General features: G+C 48.0%; 1 protein-coding gene across 1 annotated transcript; it reads right to left on the bottom strand.

Annotated features, from left to right (window-relative positions):
• Nucleotides 1-5,828: 5,828 nt before the first annotated feature.
• LOC130172065 (GON-4-like protein) lies at nt 5,829-18,876 on the bottom strand. Its single transcript, XM_056380482.1, has 31 exons — nt 18,745-18,876; nt 17,943-18,096; nt 17,714-17,856; nt 17,527-17,601; nt 17,090-17,140; nt 16,927-16,965; nt 16,542-16,646; nt 16,258-16,359; nt 16,041-16,172; nt 15,731-15,959; nt 15,202-15,303; nt 14,877-14,917; nt 14,326-14,453; nt 13,564-13,813; nt 12,958-13,044; nt 12,124-12,310; nt 11,882-12,032; nt 11,570-11,720; nt 11,314-11,430; nt 9,894-10,790; nt 9,645-9,824; nt 9,277-9,523; nt 9,041-9,198; nt 8,763-8,960; nt 8,160-8,303; nt 7,694-8,002; nt 7,504-7,602; nt 7,305-7,425; nt 6,500-7,229; nt 6,292-6,394; nt 5,829-6,112 (listed from the first exon to the last, which is right to left on the bottom strand). The coding sequence occupies exons 1-31, from the start codon at nt 18,766-18,768 to the stop codon at nt 5,996-5,998; spliced, it is 5,571 nt and encodes a 1,856-aa protein (XP_056236457.1). The 5' UTR covers nt 18,769-18,876; the 3' UTR covers nt 5,829-5,995.
• Between the last annotated feature and the right edge of the window lie 425 nt (nt 18,877-19,301).

Below are 19,301 nucleotides of genomic sequence, written 5' to 3'. Positions count from 1 at the left end.
TCTTTCTCTCCCTCTCCCTCTCTCCCTCCCTCTCTCTCTCCCTCTCTCCCTCTCTCTCTCCTCTCTCCCTCCCTCTCTCTCTCTCCCTCTCCCTCTCTCCCTCTCTCTCCCTCTTTCTTCTCTCTCTCCCTCTCTCTCTCTCCCTCTCTCTCTCTCCCTCTCTCCCTCCCTCTCTCTCCCTCTCTCTCTCTCCTCTCTCTCTCCCTCTCTCTCTCTCCCTCTCTCCCTCTCTCTCCTCTCTCTCTCCCTCTCTCCCTCTCTCTCCCCTCTCTCTCTCTCCCCTCTCTGTCCCCCTCTCTCTCTCCCCTCTCTGTCCCCCTCTCTCTCTCTCCCCTCTCTGTCCCCCTCTCTCTTCCTCTCTCCCTCTCTCTCTCCCTCTCTCTCTCCCTCTCTCTCCCTCTCTCCCCCTCTCTCTCCCCCTCCCTCAGGGTGGAGCTGTTGTTTCTCTCTGTAACATTAGAACTACAACAGGAAGTGAGAAATAGAGTGAATTAAAGATGAAGAATGAACAGGAAATAAAGACGGAATAAAATGAAACGACAGTAAAACATTCTGAAATGTATAAAGAAATAAAAAAGTAAGAATTCAATTAAAGTCCAGATCAAAAGGTTGAGAGTTTGTTCACATGAGCACGAGGCTTCACCAACAGGAAGTCATCTCTTCATACGGTCGTTTCCTGGATCTACGTGGGTTTTGAAACAGAACATCTTGTGGCTGAGAGAAGACGCTCTCAGGTGAGGGCGGAGTCCAGGTGTATTTTACACTGTAACACTAGAACTGCCTCCTCGTGTTCGTATCCCTCCGCCACTCAGACTAGTTCCAGGTCACGTCCCAGAGTCATAACATATGAACATTTGGGTGACTCTTTGTTATAATTGCTGAGTGAAGCTAAAAGGGCTGAAGGCTAAAAAGTGTTTTGACCTTTGACCTTTGACCACCAAAATCTAATCAGTTCGACGGACAACCTGAAAACAAAATGGCTTCTCCGTCACAGAGGAATGAGAATGTTTAATTTTTATTATAATTGATTAAACTCGTCAGAATCTTTGTTGAGTCTTATTGTTTAAATGATCCCATCAGTCTGTTCTGAGTCACATGAAGCTGCGGTTGTTCCTCCGGTTGAACCGGTCCGACTGACAGACGACACCAAACACCAAACTGACAGGAAGTACTGCCAGTTTACCTTCAAAATAAAAGCACCGAGACTTCAAGTTAGACATGAAATGAGTTTTAGCATCAAGTGACGTAACTGATGGGACTTCCTGTGTGAGAAAGATTATTATTGCCTTTTACTTCATTACAAGTCTTAGTCTGATATAATATATAATATATGTTTGTGTGTGTATGAAATTAATAAATTACACATACAATCCAACAACACACCTGACAGGTGTGTCAGGTGAATCCTACAGTTGTTACAGATGTTCACCACCTTCTGTCTGACTTTATCTTATAAATCCTTTTTAGCCTCGTTTTTCTTCTTATAAACATTAAGCTGTAAAAACGGGTGAAAAGCAACAGGTGTAATAAACTCTGATCTGTGTCCATCAGTGAAGAGGAACATTTAAGGTTTACAGTAGAAAAATCTTTACTGTCAGACTTTCTGGTAAAATCCACTTTTATTTCTTCAGGCAGCAGCTCCTGTTTCAGCTGCTTTGACTGCAGGCAGGACTTTTATTTTGAAAGCTCAGGTGTGCTGAGATGTGTACAGGTAGACTCTGCTGACACGGTGTATGTGTTAGAGTCTTGACGGACTGAAAGAGGTTCAGACTGAAGAACGCAGCTCGTCTCTACAGACTCAACACGTTCGGGGTGTGAAGGGTTAAACTGACTCTTCTTCATGGAGTCTCTGTCTGTGAGGAGGAAGTCGTGTCTGCTGCGCCTCCGAGAAAACTGTCCATTCAGGAAGCTCCGCAAGCAAACCTACGGTCAGTGTGTTCAGGTGTAAAAACAGCTGGACTGTCTGTTAACGACCAGGTCATTAAACTTCAAACTGATTCTACAAACGGGATGTGTTTTAAAACTCCACTTTATTCAGTGTGTGGGTTCAGATTATTACACACAGATTAAAGTGAAGCCTTCGGCCAATCAGGACAAAGCTCTGAGGTCACAGATGGTGATTCAGCCGGAGGAGACGCCGCAGCACCTGAAAGCGTCATGAGGTTTTCAGGATGTTTTGAAGTTGGTTTGTTTCTGGTGTGATTCAGTTGATGAGTTTATAAACTAAATTTAAGTGAAATGAAACGCATCATTGCAAACCAGGTGAGAACGTTCCCTCCTCTGATTGGCCGGATTGTCCGCAGCAGGAAAGGAAGGAAGGTAGAAGGTTACGGGAACCGTCGAGCTCCAATTTGTGAGTTCACCTGCTGCTGGGGCGGGATCCAGGTCAGAACTCTCTCTGGGACCGGGCCGAGACCGCGCCCTCAGAAGTGCGATTGTTTCTTCACCTGAGAGCGATTACAGTTTCACACCCGCACAAACGAATCATACTGAGAGAGAAAACCAACCGGGGTTCATTTTAACCGCATTAAAAAGCACATTAAAGTCATGTGACACAGTGACACAGTGTTGCGCCGGTGAAAGTTGGATAAAATTGAACGACCTCTGACCTTTCTCCACTTCCTGTTTCCTGTTGAACAGCCCTGTCAGCGGCAGCCTCTTCTCCTATTGGTTCATACTGGAACAACATTGGCCCGCCCACATCCAACCAGCCAATCAGCACGGTCTGCTCACAGTCCCTCCCACCTCTCTCCAGCGTAGGTTCTTACAACCAATCAGCGGCGGCCGCAGGTGAGTGTCAACCTGGCGCCAGGTGACGTGTCACTTTACTGATGAATATAGAAACTGAAGACCAGTGACAGAGGGTTGAAAGTTCAGGTAAAGCCTCAAACTTTCACTTCACTTCACTCAGTCTTTGATGGTGAAGCTGTTTGTGGTCAATGAATATCACATTTCCCAGGAGTCACTGGGGTGTGAAGATGGACGCCATGTTCCCATCAGCTGACCTTTTCTACTTAAGTCTGACACTTAAGGTTGAGTTTCTCCTCAGCTGAGGGAGTCACTTAAGGTTGTTGCACAGAATCTCTTAAAAGGTTTCCTCAGTTAAGATAAAACTTTAAGACATTTGCAGCAGTTAAAGAGATTTTACAGCAGTAACATTCTACTGTTGCCATGGAGACTATATCGTCTCACAATGTCGGTCAGAAGAAAAAAAGGCAAGAAAACCAAACTGGTCAGAGAAAGAAGAGATGAAACTTCTGGAAGAATAAAACAAAACGTCGCGGCTCACAGCTGATCGATCGACGGGAAATGAGTGACTGTAAAGACCCCGGAGCATCAAACCACTGAGTGATCATTAACTGCAGAGGAGCTGAAGACACCGCTGAGGAAAGAGGAGTGATCAGATCAGAAACTGATGCCGATCAAATCTACAGAGAGAAATCAACAAATCAATTCCTCAGGTTGAGGCTCCATCAGGTTCAAACTCTTGTTCGGGACGTTCGTCTAATTCTAAACATCAATCAGACACTTTGAGTTCAGACACAATCACAGGAAGCTTCAGGTTTCGGTCACTAAGGTCTTTTACGGTTTAACTGACTTTAAGTGATTCATTAAGTATAAGACTAAGATCAGGAGAAAAACCTTAAACACTTAAGTGAACACTTTAAGGAAACACTAAGGGGAACAGGTAAGGGTGTTTTTGTGTAGTTCAGATTGAATGAACTCAGTCACATGGCATTTTGCTGACCAATGGTGGAACTATGATCAGTCAGTCAGTGACAGAGGAAGTCCCCACTTTTGTGTCTTTGGTGTATTTACCTTTTGTGCTTCCTCTGCACTGTCCGATAACTTCAGACAGGAAGTCTCTCAGTTCATCACCTGTTTTTAGATCCAGTTCTTCCTCTGACTCTGTGACGGCAGATCGACATGAGACAAAAATAAACATAATAAATATCAGTGAGAATAATGGAGATATGTGACCTGAGGTTGTTGGACTGTTTTTCTTTTGCTTGGTGGCAGAAGAACGGTTTCACATTCACGCCTGTGATGGCGACTCTGAGCACCATCACACCAACAGCTCGTGCTCATACTTCACCTAACGAGGCTCCACCCAGGTGTTTTCATTTACACCTGGGCTGAGGTGGAGAAGTGTAAATGACCTCCTCTCTGACCTCGTCTCCTCGACCTCGATGGAAAACGTCATGAGGTCAAAGACGTGAAGGAGAATTCATCAGGGCTCAGGAAAAGAATCTGACTGAACATGTTTATGTCTTTACACACAGGGAGATTTAGTGAAACATCATTAATATATAGACTATAGTATTTATTGATGATGATGATATTAAGTCTAAATCCATCAGCTTGTTCTTCATGATGACTCCTGACTGATTTAAAGAGAATAGATTTATATTTATGGATCTGAGTTTCTACATTTATGTGTCTCTGCTGTGGTTTTAAATGCTGCTGCAGCAAGGAATTGTGGGACGGCATGTCTCCTTTCCTTCGGTAAAGGAAGCTCCAGTGTTTCCTAAAGGAGATGAGAGAGGAAGCAGTGAAGCTCCTTTCCTCATAAAGCTGCTCAGAGACTAAAGATAATTTCTCTCAGTCTGAAGCTTCAGGAGAGAAACACATTTCGACTCCACAGTCTCAAATTAAAGCCACGTTCATGAAGATGACGTCCCGCAAACTCTCACTCTCACACAGATGTTCACATGGAGGAGGAACCTCCTGCTGCAGAGAACCCACAGAACCCACAGAACCAGCAGAACCCAGAGAGCAGAGCTGAAGACTGTATGGGTGAGACGTGTAGTCAGGCTCTTTGTTGTTCTGCACAGGTTCCAATCATTTGCTGAAGGCAAGTGATCACTTTTTAGATTGTGCTTTTATTTTGAAAGGTCACAGTGAGAGGACCCACAGTTTGAGCAGGTGAAGTCACCTGTCAGTTAATGTTGTTCAGGCTCCCTGGTCTGAACCAAAGTGGCGAGCACTTTGACTGCCTCCAAGCTTACCTTTCACAATAAAAGCCCTAGTCATGTACACTGTGTAACTGCTTACCAGTTGAAATCTAAATTCACTTAGAGCATTTCACTAAAAGGCAACTCATTACAATTGTTGTCACGACAACATGTGGACATTTAGATCTTACACCTTTAGATAAGTCTGAAGGTGATGCAGGCGTAGACTCATTAAAGAGCAGCTGACCCTCACCTTGCAGGTCGTGGTGATACGTGTGATGATACATTTGTTTTTGTTTTTTCTTCCTGTTTCAGAGCTCGACGATGATGTTGACCCCGAAACTGGAGAGAGAGCACAGGGATGACTCCGCCCCCTATCCATCACAACAGTCCCACCCCCCCTTAGCCTCCTGATGATACACCTGTTGTTAACTGGTTTTACAACCAAAATCTACAAATGAGATCAAACTGCTGCTTTTATTTTGTAACACTGAGAAACAGGAAACTGAGCCTGTACTTACCTGCAACAGGTGTGTTTATGTCAGTCTTTTAAAGTTCGAGTCATAAATGTTTTTATCTAAAAAGATTCACTTTCAACTTTCCTCCTCTGAACTTTCAAATTAAAAGTCTGACACATTGTTTAAACTGTTGAACAGGTGATGATCGATCATCATCACATCACTGATTATTGATGATGTGTGAACTGTTGATCAGGTTGGAGGATGAAAGTCAGGGTTGTGTGTTGAGTGTTTCCTGTCACACCTGTGTTTTGTGTCAGCAGGTGAGTCACTGAGTCACAGAGCTACAGGAACAACACTTGTCGAGCTTTTATTATGAAAAATGATGTGGTCTGATTCAGGACAGCAGACAGACTGTCATGAAAAAATGTTTTATTTAAAAAAAAAAAAAAAAACTTTTTACAAAAACATTAAATAATCTGAAAATATTTACATTTTTCATCTCATGTACATTCCTTTCACAATAAAAGTCCTCAAAATACAAACTTAATTTTTTCAGCTCTTCTGATTGGTCAGTGTCAGTCAGTCTTCTTCCTCATCGGCTGCTGCTGGCTCAGTGGGTGGAGCTTCGTCCTCAGAGCTGGTTTGACGAGCCGCCGTCCGAAACAAACGCATCAAATCCCGAAACCTCCGAGACACCTGGAGATACGAGGAAAAGCTTTCTGTTTATAAACCTGAGAGACACCTGGAGATACGAGGAAACTTGATGAAAGTCTCAACATGAGGCAAAGCTCTTCTTCTGTCCTTTAATACAAATTAAAAAAATGGACCAATCAGAGTCAATCACAGAAGCAACAGAAGATTAAAAAGCCAATCACCTCACTGGAGGTCTTGTTGCCGAGCAGAGTAGAGATGGACTGGAACGTGTTCTGATTGGCTCCCTCCTGCTGACACGTTGTCAGGATGACTCGATCCGCTTCTCTGTGAAAACACAACAGGGTTAGAGAGGAGGTGCAGCAGGAGGTGCAGCAGGAGGTTCGGCAGCAGGAGGTTCGGCAGCAGGAGGTTCGGCAGCAGGAGGCGTACCTGGTCCACAGGATGACCTTCTCTCCACTCGCTGTCAGAGAAATGTTCTTGGCACAAACAGGGGGGTCGGGAGGAGGACTGGGCCGAGGAGGAGCAGAGGAGGAGGAGGTGGAGGAGGCAGAGGGAGAGATGGAAGAGGTGCAGGGGGAGGTGATGGAGGAGGTGCAGGCAGACAGGGAGGAAGAGGAGGTGCCCACAGAGGGAAAGGAGAGAGAGGAGGTGACAGAAGAAGTGGAGGAGGTAACAGAGGAGGAGGTGGAGGTGGAGGAAGAGACAGAAGAGGACGGGGTAAAAGAGGAGGAGGTGGAGGTGGAGGAGGGAAGAGAGGAGATGGAAGAGGAGGAAGTAACAGAGGTGGAGGTGGAGGGGGTAACAGAGGAGGTGGAGGTGGAGGAGGAAGTGACAGAGGAGGTGGAGGTGGAGGAGGAAGTGACAGAGGAGGAGGTGGAGGTGGAGGAGGAAGTGACAGAGGAGGAGGTGGAGGTGGAGGAGGAAGTGACAGAGGAGGAGGTGGAGGTGGAGGTGGTAGAGACAGTGGAGGAGGTGGGGATGAAAGACGGGGGTTGTGGAGCCTCCTCCCTCCTGCTCCTCTTCACTGCTGGGCTGTGCTCCTTGTCAATGTTCCTCCTCTCCTCCTCATCTTCTTCGTCCTCCTCATCGTCCAGCTCCTCCTCCTCCTCCTTCTCATCAGTCAGAGGGAACGAGCCTTCCCATGATGCGCCGCTTCGATCTGTTGATGCAAATACAATTGTTTAAAAAATGAACACACCTGTCTGTTAACCACGAAGAGCGAACTGTTACACACCTGGCTGTGGACTGTCATCGTCCCCCTTCAGGTCCAGGTCACCTGCTTCTCCGGGGGCGGAGCTAATCTGAGAGTACAGAGGGTCCAGGCTCTTCATTGCTCTGGACACGCCCCCTGATGTCTGGAGGTGAAATGAACAGGTGAGTCAGGTGTCTCCATCTATCACTGATTCACACCCGATAAAACATGGAGGACAGACCTTGTTGCCGTGGCAGCGAGAGCATCCTTTCCTCCTGTGTCTGCTGATCTTTGCATCACGACACGGACAGGGCCACTCTTTGTCCGACCAATCACAGTCCTGCAAACGTCAAACATCGTCAGAACAGATTAAATGCAGCCAGTGTGAGAAGAAGTCCATGACTGAAAGTTCACTAAAGGTTTTCTCACACCTTGTAGTTTCTGTGGGCGTTCATCTTCCTCCTCTGGCGCCGGCTTGTCATTGGTTGGATTTTATGACCCTCCTCTTCCTCTTCGAGCTCTGGGAGCGTCACTTCCTCAAAGCCACCGGTGACTCCGCCTCCTGACACCTGGCCGACACCATCTCCACAATCTGACCCGCCCCCTCCCTCCTCTGGCCAATGAGCTTCTTCAAACTGTCTCGGACGGGCCGGAGGGGGGCGGAGCTCATCAAAAAATACCCAGAATTCAGTTTGTAGATGGGTGTGGCCTTTTAGCAGCGTGGCCATCTGAGCTTTCAGCTGAAAACAAAGAGAATGGCTGATTTTACCGATAAAGAGTTAATCAATAACTTAAATAGCTGATCAATAACTTTAACAAACTGCTGGTCAATAACTTAACGTTATATTTGACAGTTACTTTGTTCACCAGTTATTGATAAAGGTTAATCAGTTGTACCTCATGGATGCTGGTTGGACTCAGGTCCGGACCAGTCTGAAGAGCTTTGATGATCTTCTGATAATGTGACGGATTATCTCCAAAACTGATCTCCAACTGTCGCAGGAAACGGCGGCTGCGTTCAAACGCCTGCTGCTCCTCCAACTGCAAACACACAACAGAGTTACACCGGCGCCAATAGATAATCAATAATTACTGTGGACCACATACACTGTTCTGTTCTATTTCAATTCACAGAGACAGATGTGAACTGAAGAGTAAACTCATCTCACATCTTGTGATAATGTCAACAAACACAAACTGGTCTCAGATCAGTGTGCTGAAGCTTTTTTCAGTCTGTCCCTCTGATAGGACCTATCCACACCTGTTCACACCTGTCCACACTTGTCCACACCTGTCCGCACCTATTCACACCTGTCCACACCTGTTCACACCTGAACCACGACATTCAGGTGAACGTACTGAGGAAAGATCGACCTCCAGATTTATGAAAACCAGAGAAACTATTGACCAGAAGATCGATTTATTTCAGATCCACCTGAGATCCTGCAATGATACACCTGGTCTGTACCAGGCGTTGACCCGGTGTCCACCTGTGCTCACCAGTCCACACTGCAGCGCCTGTTCAGGATGCAGGAATGCGGCAAAGTCTCGGAGGAGGTCTGTCCGATCTCCCAGGATGCATCGCAGCTTTCTGAAGAGCAACACCACTTCCCGCCCTTCTCCCACCTGCTCGAACTCATTCAGCAAAGACACAAACTCCTCCACCTGCCCAGGTACGTCCTGCAGCGCCTCACGCACCTGTCGACACACAGTAACACACAGGTTAACGCAGCTCGGCGCCTCCCCATCCGGGATAGTGGCGCTCTCCGTCCTCTCACCCGGCTCAGGTAGCTCTGAGCGAACGCCACGTCCTTGCTCTCTCGGTGCGGGTCGTTGTCCAGGATGTTTTCGTCGAACAGCAGCAGCAGTTTCGTGGCGTCTTTGCTGCGACGCTCCTGACGACTCCTCCTGAGGCCGCGAAGAGGTCGGCTTCGACCTGCGGAGACAGAGAGCTCAGGGAAAAAACCACATCAGGAGCCATTTAGTGCAGAGACGCAGCAGAGCAACTTCTCACCTCGTCCTCGTCCAGGACACCTCCCTCCTCCTCCTCTGGGCGTCCCCTCTCCTGACGGCGTCTCCTCGTCTCCTCCCGCCTTACTGTTCCTCCCCTCTCCTGACTCCTCCCCTTTAGGCCCCTCCTCTTCCTCCTCCTCCTCCTCCTCCTGAGAGCCTGGGGAGGTTGGGGAGTGATCCTCCTCTGAGTCTCCATCTGCACAGAGACGCCTCTCGGCGGCCAGCCAGGTCAGCTGCTTCATGGTCTCCTGAAAGGTCAAAGATCAGAGGTCACCTGCTTCACGGTATGTAACCATGTAACCATGACAACAGAGTTGGAGATGACATCATCAGCTCTCCTGGACTGATGAAGGAGGACTTCCTGTTTACCTGTAACTCTGGAACAGACAGCACCGACTCCTCCGACGCTGATGACATCACTTCCTCCTCGTCTTCATCCTGTGTGAGGTCATCGAAATCCTCCTCCTCCTCCTCCTCGCCCTGTCGGTCCTGATCTTCATCCTTATCCTTCTCTCCATCCTCCTCCCTCTCTCCTCCCCCGTCCTCTCTTTGTCCCTCCTCTTCCCCCCCCTGCTCCCCCTCTCCTCCTTGCTCCCCCTCTCCTCCCCCACCTGCTTCCTCCCCACCACCACCTCCTGCACCTCCTCCCTCTCTCCCCTCTTCCTCCTCACCACCAGTGTTACCTCCTCCATTCAAACTGACCACACCCACAATAGTCCAGTCCTCCCGCTCCACCTCCTCCTGCTCCGCCTCCTCCTCACCCTCAGTCCCTACACTGCTCCTCTCCTCCTCCTCAGACAGTGGGCTCAGTGTTGATGTTGAAGCTGAACTTTCCTCCTCCACCAAAGGGCGGGGCATTATGGGGGTCTGCTCCGCCTCCTCTTTTACCTCTCTGATTGGAGCACAGAGCTGCTGCCTCAGAGCATGCTGGGAGGTGGCAGCGGGCAGAGTGGGAGGCGTCAACATTATCTGGAGGAGGAAGCAGCTCGGCTTCATGGCGGCAGCTGAACAAGGCATGATGGGTTTTGTAATATCGGGGTTGGTGGTGTTTTGTTGCCTAGAAACACTCTGCTGTGTGCTCTGGCCAATAGGAAGGCAGGACTGGATGATGTCAGTACATACAGACTGGGAAGGGACTGGGTGAACCGCAGCCAATGGGACAGCTCCACAGACGGGAGGCGGAGTCAATGGATGGGCTCCTGAAGCGGTGGGGCAGTCAGAGAGTAAGGTGACACTGGGAGGGGACAGAGACAGGTAGCTGATTGGCTGCACGTCTACCTGTCTGTCTGCCTGTCGATCTGCTGGTCTGTCCACCTGTCTGTATGCTGGGGCTTTGGCGAGGGGCAGCAGAGATGCATTGTGGGCCAGGGTGAAGAGGCGTCTGTGGCGAGGGGGAGGTGGGCAGGCTGTCTTCTTGAGCCAATAGGGGTGGAGCCTGAGGGTGCAGCCTGGGGGAAGGGAGGGGGGGTAACAGGTGGAGTCCAGTCGGGTCCTGTGGATGATCTGTTGACTGTTCTACAGGTGAGAACGTTAGAGAACCAGAGTCACAACCAACGACATGAGGTGACATCATCTCCTACTTATTGGTAATAATGTTGGTGACAGGTTAGTTAACATGTTATTGATCAGACAACAACAGGTCTGTAAAAAGCTGTGACCTGTGACTGTTACTATGGTTACCAGGTACTGTATATCAGGTGAATCCCTGGAACGTCCCACTAAAGAACCCAAAGAACCGAGAGAACCCTGAGAACTCTGACGCCCGCTGGTGAAAACATGAACTGAACTGTCGCTCTATGATTGGTAAGTCTGATGATGATGATGTCATCATCTGATGTCAGTGGACAGTGACATCACTCAGCCAGGCCTCAAAATATAACAAGTAACTTAAAATAACTTAAAACTTAAAATTAATTTACATGTTATGTAACTTAACTTAAAGTAATCAAACAAATTTAATAAAATAAAGGCCTAAAAAAATACATAATAATAAATAAATAAATAATCCTGTAATCTGAAATGGTTTAGTCTGTGAGACCTTAAGCCAGTTTGGCATATTGGAGACGTTCCTGTCCACTGGGGGGCGCTGGTCTCCTGGCTGAACTCTGCTGCAGGCGAGTGGCAGGGGGGGGACGACTTGCTCCGTCAGGAACATCTGAAAACACCAAGAGACGGGTTTTACTTCACCTGTCACACCTTCACCTGTGACACGACAGAACATGATTCATCTGCTTTAAAATTCACTGATGTCAGACAGTGACGTCGCAGTTACAATGATGTCACTGTGATGTCACCTTGATGATGTTGTTTGGTAGCGCTCTCGGGCTGCTCATCTCTCTGACATGTTTCCTGAAGTTCCATCGATTCTTGCACAGCAGGTAGGAGCTGATCAGCTGATCCGACTGGACCGCCCCCTCAAAGTGCTTCAGACCCAGAACGATCAGCCTGCACAGAGGCATCATGGGAAATATGACAGTCTGAAACATCAACCAGTCTATGAACTGGATATCAGACTCAAATATGCTGTACCTGTGTGTGTGTATGTGTTTACAGTGTGTGTACAGTGTGTGTATATGTGTGTATATTGTGTAGTAGTGTGAACGTACCCATCTTCTCCTGCGGTGTAAACACTCCTGTGGTTCTGGCTGTGGAGGGCGGGGTCCAGGCTGCAGACAGGAAGTAGTTCTGGGTAGAGGAAGACGGGCCGGGTGGCGAAGAGCCAGGCGGTGTTGGCGGACAGCAGAGGGAAGGCGTGGCCTGAACACAACAAGAACCACAATCTTAACCAGAACCAGAACCAGCTTAGAGAAGGAGGACTATGAGACAGGTTTTGATTTCTCCTCCTCACTGTTGGTGGCGGGAGTCATCCTTGGGAGCCAGCGTCTGGAGACAGCAGGAGCAGCAGGAGCAGGAGGAGGCTCCTCTCTCTGCTCCACCTCCTGCAGGAGATCCAGGGCCCCCTGGAGGTTACACACACTGAAACTGCTGGGGAGAAACATCTCCTCCTGACGGCTGGCAAACTGGTGCAACTCCTCCTGGAGGGAGCAGGGAGGAGGCGGAAGGACAGATATTTGGTTATGACGTTGTGAGGTTCAACAGCCCGATTACTGACCAATCAGATGAGTGGAAATCCAGAGTCATCTGATTGGTCAGTGGTTGGGCTGTTGACAGGTTTTGATCTGAGGTTATCGAGGTAACTTCAGGTTTAACTCTTTCAGTCCTACGATGTGTAACGGGGTAAATCACCATGGTAACCGATACTCTGAGGCCTGCACTACGAAAAAAGTTCAACATACCCAGGGTGACCTTTCGTTATCTGGCCTAACTGAACCTAACATTGGCCATCCTGATAACCTGTACTATAAATATCTGCTGATCATTATTATTGATCACTTAATTGTAAAATTTTGTCCCTGTCAGGATCCTGTAGGAATGATGACTCCGTGTTTCCAGTGATCTGATTGGTCAGTAGTTTGGCTGTTGACAGGTTTTGATCTGATCCTCTGAAGCTCAGGAGTTCAGCATCAGTTGCCATGGTGATTTACCCCAGTAACAAATGAACCGCCGTCGTAGGACTGAAACCCCAGAGTTACACCTGAAGTTACCTCAATGACCTCAGATCCTGCTTGGTTGTACAGGCCTCAGGTAGTGTTTGTGTTGTTGTTGTTGTTTACTGACTGACCAGGTAATGTTTAGTGATGCAGGCTTCGTGGTTCAGGGCGTCGACGCGGCGACTCAGCAGATGAACCTGAGTCAGCAGCTGCACATGCTGAGAGAGAGAGACAGAGACGCTCAGAGTCACAAGCTGAAGGCTCAAATGAATCACTGGAGCTGGTTCACATCTCTGGTCATGAGTCGACCACACACACATCATGGTGCCTGGCGTCCTGCCACAGACGCCCGGAGGACACCGTTTCACATTGTTGTGCCCCTGAAGTTTGTAAAGAGCATCTTCACTCTCCACAGTGTTGCTGGGAAAATGTTTTATGAACTGATGAAAGTAATGTTTGGGGAAGACATGCAGCTCTATGTGGTATAAAGGGCCCTGCATCCTAACATCATCATCCCACAGGTGAAGCAGGTGGAGGGAGCATCGGGATTTGAGGCTGATTTGCTGCGTCTGGACCTGGACAGCTCCACATCATCTAGTACACTAGAGGAGTCTATATAGAATACTTAAAGAGAAAAAAATGTAATATGTCCCTACATGACCTCCAGAAACAGGAAGCAGCTGAGGGGAAGGTGATGTCAGACTGATGGAGGAGTAACAGCATGGCTACCGACGTACCTGCTGTATCTGCTGCTGCAGCTGCAGTTTCTGGGTGAAGTCCAGGTGAAGGGTGGAGCACACCCGGCTCGGCAGCACTAACACAGGTGTGGCGGTGTTGGGTTGGGGGCCGGGTGTGTCTTTCAGGTTGATGTAGTCACGGTGATGATTGGTTGCGTCCTGCAGGGCCCTCCTCTGCTGCAGAGCCTCGTACTGTTTTCTGACTGTCCGCCGTCGCTCCGTTAGCATGCTGGCTAACGGAGCCTCAAAACTACAGACAGCAAAAAACAAACTGAGAACACATTGAAGACGTCCATGATGACGTTCTACCGAGTTCTCTCCCCACCTGTGTTGGGAAACAGAGACACGGGCTCCGGCTCCTTGAGAGGTGTGGCCTATGAGGCGTAAATAAATGTAAACAAAATACACTGATCTGTCCCAGCTGTGTTTGGATGGGTTTCAAAAATGGGAATGTTTTTGTTACGACATATGTGACCTGAAGGGGGCGGAGCCTGAAACAGGCCAGTCTGAAACAAGAGAGTGAAAGAGGATGTCTCCCCCAGCTGCATTCTTCTTCATGTGTCTGTTTGAAGAAGCAGAAGCAGCAGCAGAGGCAAGTTTCTCTTCCTCCCAACCCAAACAGTCACAGCACTTCTCTGCTGCACCGTCCCAATAGGAGGACGACACGCCGCCGCCGTGTCCACGGGTCTGAACCGCTTTCTACACTCAACACTTAACTTTCACTACACCTCCATTCTGTGTGTGTGTGCGCAGGAGTTTTACCGTAAAGCCTGGGGGACATTGAATTTAGGTCCAGTCTGTGATGGGGCCTCATCTTCCTCCTGCTCCTCCTCTTCCTCCCGTTCCTCCCCCCGCTCCTGCTCCTCAGCTGCCACCTCCTCCTCCAGGAGCTGCAGAGTGACATCACATGATCTCAGAAAACAAATCCACAGTTCTCATTCGGTTTAAACTAATCTGGAAAAATGTGACGACTTGACTGATGAAGATTCAGAAGAAACGTCTCTGTGGTGGAGAAACATGAATCGGATCACGGGCCTGAGCTGTGATATGATGCTGTTTACAGATGGTAAACAACACAGACAGATGGTAAACAACACAGGCTGTTGGTAAACAACACAAACAGATGATAAACAACACAAACAGACGGTAAACAACACAGGCTGTTGGTAAACAACACAAACAGATGGTAAACAACACAAACAGACGGTAAACAACACAGACTGTTGGTAAACAATAGAAACTATCAATGTCTCTGAAGATGAGAATCATTCACAGGAATCAGCAGAAGCTCCAGCTGCTGAAGATCAACGCACCGTATCAAAGAGCTCCTCCAGCAGCTCGTTCACTTCCCTCTCTGAGAAAGAAGAAGAAGAAGAAGAAGAAGAAGAGTTTACACTGAGTTGAGGTCAAGAAGAAGAAGAACAGAACCTGCCTCGTAGTACCGGCTTTTTAAACTGCTCTACATCTACTGTCTCACACTTTATTGAGTCTGTGTGAATCTGTCCTCTATATGTAAGTCTGTGAGTCCGACATGAACTCTACTTCCTGTTAACATTCCCACAATGCAATGCTTGGCATTTTACAGGTGAGAAAATGACCAGCGAGGACTCCACAGATCAGCGTGTGTGTGACACCTACTGGTGATCTGGACCGCCCGGTCCGTCCTGTAGTCCTCTAGGTCAGGTTCATCCATGTCGTCCAGGAAGTTGTATTCAGGGTCATCATCGTCATCGGCTTCCTCTGAGAAAAAACAAACACAGATGTAAACAACAACAACAACAACAACAACAAACAGACTGACTGACACTTCCTGTTAGTTAGAGCTGAGAGCAGGAGGAAACACTCCACCTTTACAGAACAATGACGATCGATCAGTTTGATCTGGAGCTGATCAGATGTGTCTGTTTAAATGAGCTGAGTTTCTCTTTCCAGGAAATCCAGGTTCTGTATTTGATTTGTAAATTGTAGTTTGTGAGCAGCTGAGGAGTTGTTCAGTTCTTCACTGTGAGAAAACGACGATGAACTAATAAAACTTTGGTGAAACCTCATGAGGATGAAATCTGAAGTGAGACCGACGACGTTCCACAAGAACAGAGAAGAACACTAAGGAGCGGCAAAAGGAAGATGAAATAAGGCAGACTTTTATTCTGACAGCCTGACCTCTGACCTTCGTTGTCGGGGGCCATGAGACCCTGCAGCCACTTCGTCCAATGACGGTCCTCCTCACGCTGGGTGGCGATCAGGTCGTACATGTCAGCGGTGATGTCAGGGGCCAGAAGCTCCGCCTCCAGCTGCCCCAGTGGAACGTTAACCAGACGAAGTTTGGAGCGTGTGCGGAACGCCAAACATCCTTCGTCATCACCATCATCATCATCAGCAGCTTTCCTGTCCAGAGACTGAGAGACAGACAGGTGGAGTCAGACAGACAGGTGGAGGGTTAGGTGGGGCTTGGTGAGAGGCTGAGGAGGTGGTGTTACCTGGTCAAAGGTGTAGGCGGGGCTACAGTCCAGCTCCTCCTCCACAGCGTTCAGTCTCTCCAGAAAGGATGACTCAGCAGGAGCAGCGAGGAAGTGCTGAGGAGCACAGGTGGAGGTCATCACCTGAGGTCTCTAAACAAAAGGTCAGATGTCACCTGTGAGGATACTTAAGGAGGTAGGAGGTCAGGCTACCTGTAGGGGTTAGAGGTCAGTGTACCTGTGTGGGTCCTTCAGTCCTCTGGTCTGCTGGTAGTCTGGGCTGAGAGCCGTGATGTGTCCTCAGAGGTGAAGCCAAGCTGTCTGCATCACTGAGGAAGGTCTGCACACGCACGCACACACACACACACACACACACACACACACACACACACACACACACACACACACACACACACACACACACACACACACACTTTAAGGAAAACTCTGGTATCTACTGCGACTGAGCAGAACACCTGAGTGGACTCAGGTGGACAGGTCAAAGGTCAAAGATTCACTCACCTCTTCAGCTGTGTCTTCCTCCTCCTCCTCTTCATCATCAGGACAATACTCTTCATCTGATGAGTCCTCATCATCCTCGAGATCAATGTCCACAAACTGAGGAGGCTGCAGGAGAGAAACAGTCAGACAGAGAGAGAGACAGACAGAGAGACAGACAGTCAGAGAGAGAGAGACAGACAGACAGTGAGAGAGACAGACAGACAGTGAGAGAGACAGAGAGAGAGACCTTCAAAAAGAGACAGACAGAGAGAGAGACAGACATTCAGACAGACAGTGAGACAGAGAGAGAGACAGACAGAGAGACGGACAGAGAGACAGACAGTCAGACAGAGAGAGAGACAGAGAGAGAGAGACAGACGGACAGAGAGACGGACAGCTAGTTTACCTTGACTGTGTTCACTGCTGACAGACTCCAGTTCAGTGGCTGTAACCATAAAGACAGACAGACAGACAGGTATACAGACAGACAGGGAGAGCACAGTCGTTAAACAGACTTGTTTATCTCTCCAGATCAAGTAGCAGAGAGGATTGTGGGAGGTGGAGTTCACCTGTCCCTGCTGGACCGCCTGTTTCAGTCTGGACCGAGTCATCTTAGGCTCCTGGTGGAAAAGAAAGATCACAGAGATACTGAATCAGACAGACAGACAGATAGACAGATAGGAGGACAGACAGAGAGGATGACAGACAGACAGGTAGACAGACAGGTAGACAGACAGATAAACAGACAGGTAGACAGACAGGTAGACAGACAGATAAACAGACAGGTAGACAGACAGATAAACAGACAGATAGACAGACAGATAAAGAGACAGGTAGACAGACAGATAAACAGACAGGTAGACAAACAGACAGGAGGACATTTTGTTCGACTTCAGTTCAATTAAATTGAACTTGTACAGAGTCATCACAGACATGATACAGAAACAGTGTAAAACAGTGAGGATGCTTAAAGTAGCTGCAGGTCAAACACAACACGGAGACTCACAAACATGGGAAGGTCCTGAGTGTCTCTGATGGCAGCTTTCATCATGGCCACCACACGCTCATGGGTAATCACCTCCTGACACGGGACACAGAACATGTTTACACTGTGTGTAGAGCATAGGACACATTACATATGTGTGTGTGTGTGTGTGTGTGTGTGTGTGTGTGTGTGTGTGCGCGCTGCTCACGTGCAGGATGGTGCGCACGTTGCTGGTCGTCAGGTTGTGCTGTTTGGACTTCCTGTCCAGATCGATGTCCAGTCGTCCCAGTTCATCCTCACTGGACTCGCTGGTCTCCATGGCGACCGCCTCCTCCCCCATTATCCCGCTACCTATGGAGACAGACACATCACAAGTGAACATCTGGCTCCGCCTCCATCAGGTGCACACCTGAACATTTGTTGTATGCCTGTGTCACCTGAACCAGGTGTTCTATCCTCAGAGGAGCTCTGTGTGGACACTGTGTGTGACTTCCTGTCCCGTCTGAAGACGCTCATCTGTCCATCCATCCTCAGAGATTTAGACTGCGTGGGACAGACATCCTCTCCTGCTGGACGCCGCCTGTTTGTCCACTGAAACACAGTGAGCAGGATGATCAATACCTCACTGATCAATAGAAGTGATCATATGTTAAAATGGAAATCATACTAAAGATAGACAGACAGACAGTCAGACAGACAGACAGGTCTTTGCTCATTAGATATTTAAGAATCCGGGTCTAAACAACTCAAACAAACTCACACAGACTCAGTTTATGGTGCCTGGTTAACTAACCCTGGTTAACTGACCCGGGTCAGCTGCTGTGTATTTGTAAATATCATGTGACCATGTCAAACGTCTGTGCTGCTTCACAGATTCAAATTAGTTAGATATGTTAACACATTAGAGAGACCCTGACCATCTCCACCTCGTCCAGCTTCATCAGACTTCACCCTCCATTACCACCACACAGCAGCAGTCCTCATAAGCAGCTTCCGATAGCTCCATTAACTCCATTAGCTCTGTTAGCTCCGTTAGCTTAAAGCTAACAGTACAATAACAAGCAGCGTTTAGCTGCCCGGCAGCTAACGTTTGCTAAGTTGACACAGTCTGTGCCACTGAGCAGGCGCAGTGGTTGTTTCGCTGTGGGCAGGTTTGTGGCGCGAAGTTCGACAAGATCAATAAATATAAGCCGAACCATCAAACACCAGAGAAAATCAGAGAAACAGACAGAAACTTACTGCTGGACTGATGTCCGCAGCCATCACTTATTCCGTCATGTTAGCTCTGTTAGCTCCAATTAGCTCCAGTTAGCTCCTGTTAGCCCGTTCCGCCAACAACAATAACACTTCCGCGCCGACTCCTTCACAATAAAAGCGGAGAGTCGTTAGTTTTGGACAAACGTGAAAGGTTATTGGCGCCACCTGCTGTTCCAGATGAAGTAAGTCCAGGACCATCGTTACACTATATCTGGATATCAAAACTGTTGCCGACTAATATGATAAAACCAGTGTCTCTCAGTGTTTGAACTGATCGTATCATATATTTCTATTATTTCTATTTATTCCATTATCCATTTATTCTATATTTCTATTTATTCACCAAGATATCAGCTTTTCTAGGGTCAGATAAACATACCAGAGTAACCTATAAATATACAAAAGTATCGATAACATGGATATCAATACTACTATAATCAATATACTAATATCCTGAAAATCTATGCAAAAGAGAATAGGATTTTAATTATTAGCACTATGCACTTTCTGTGCAAAACACACACAATGTGTCAATGTGT

The sequence above is a fragment of the Seriola aureovittata genome, chromosome 7 (genome assembly GCF_021018895.1).
Source record: "Seriola aureovittata isolate HTS-2021-v1 ecotype China chromosome 7, ASM2101889v1, whole genome shotgun sequence".
NCBI lineage: Eukaryota > Metazoa > Chordata > Actinopteri > Carangiformes > Carangidae > Seriola > Seriola aureovittata.
This window is presented reverse-complemented; position numbering and strand designations above follow the sequence as displayed.

What these genes read in the sequence shown, in the direction of transcription:
- LOC130172065 (XM_056380482.1), bottom strand. Translation starts at nt 18,768, where the DNA reads ATGGCTGCGGACATCAGTCCAGCA. An exon ending in CAGCAGTGAACACAGTCAAG is followed by an intron (nt 16,647 to 16,926) that starts GTAAACTAGCTG and finishes TCTCTCCTGCAG; the next exon opens with CCTCCTCAGTTTGTGGACAT. An exon ending in CAGGAGGTGGTGGTGGGGAG is followed by an intron (nt 9,825 to 9,893) that starts GAAGCAGGTGGG and finishes GAGGAGGGACAA; the next exon opens with AGAGAGGACGGGGGAGGAGA.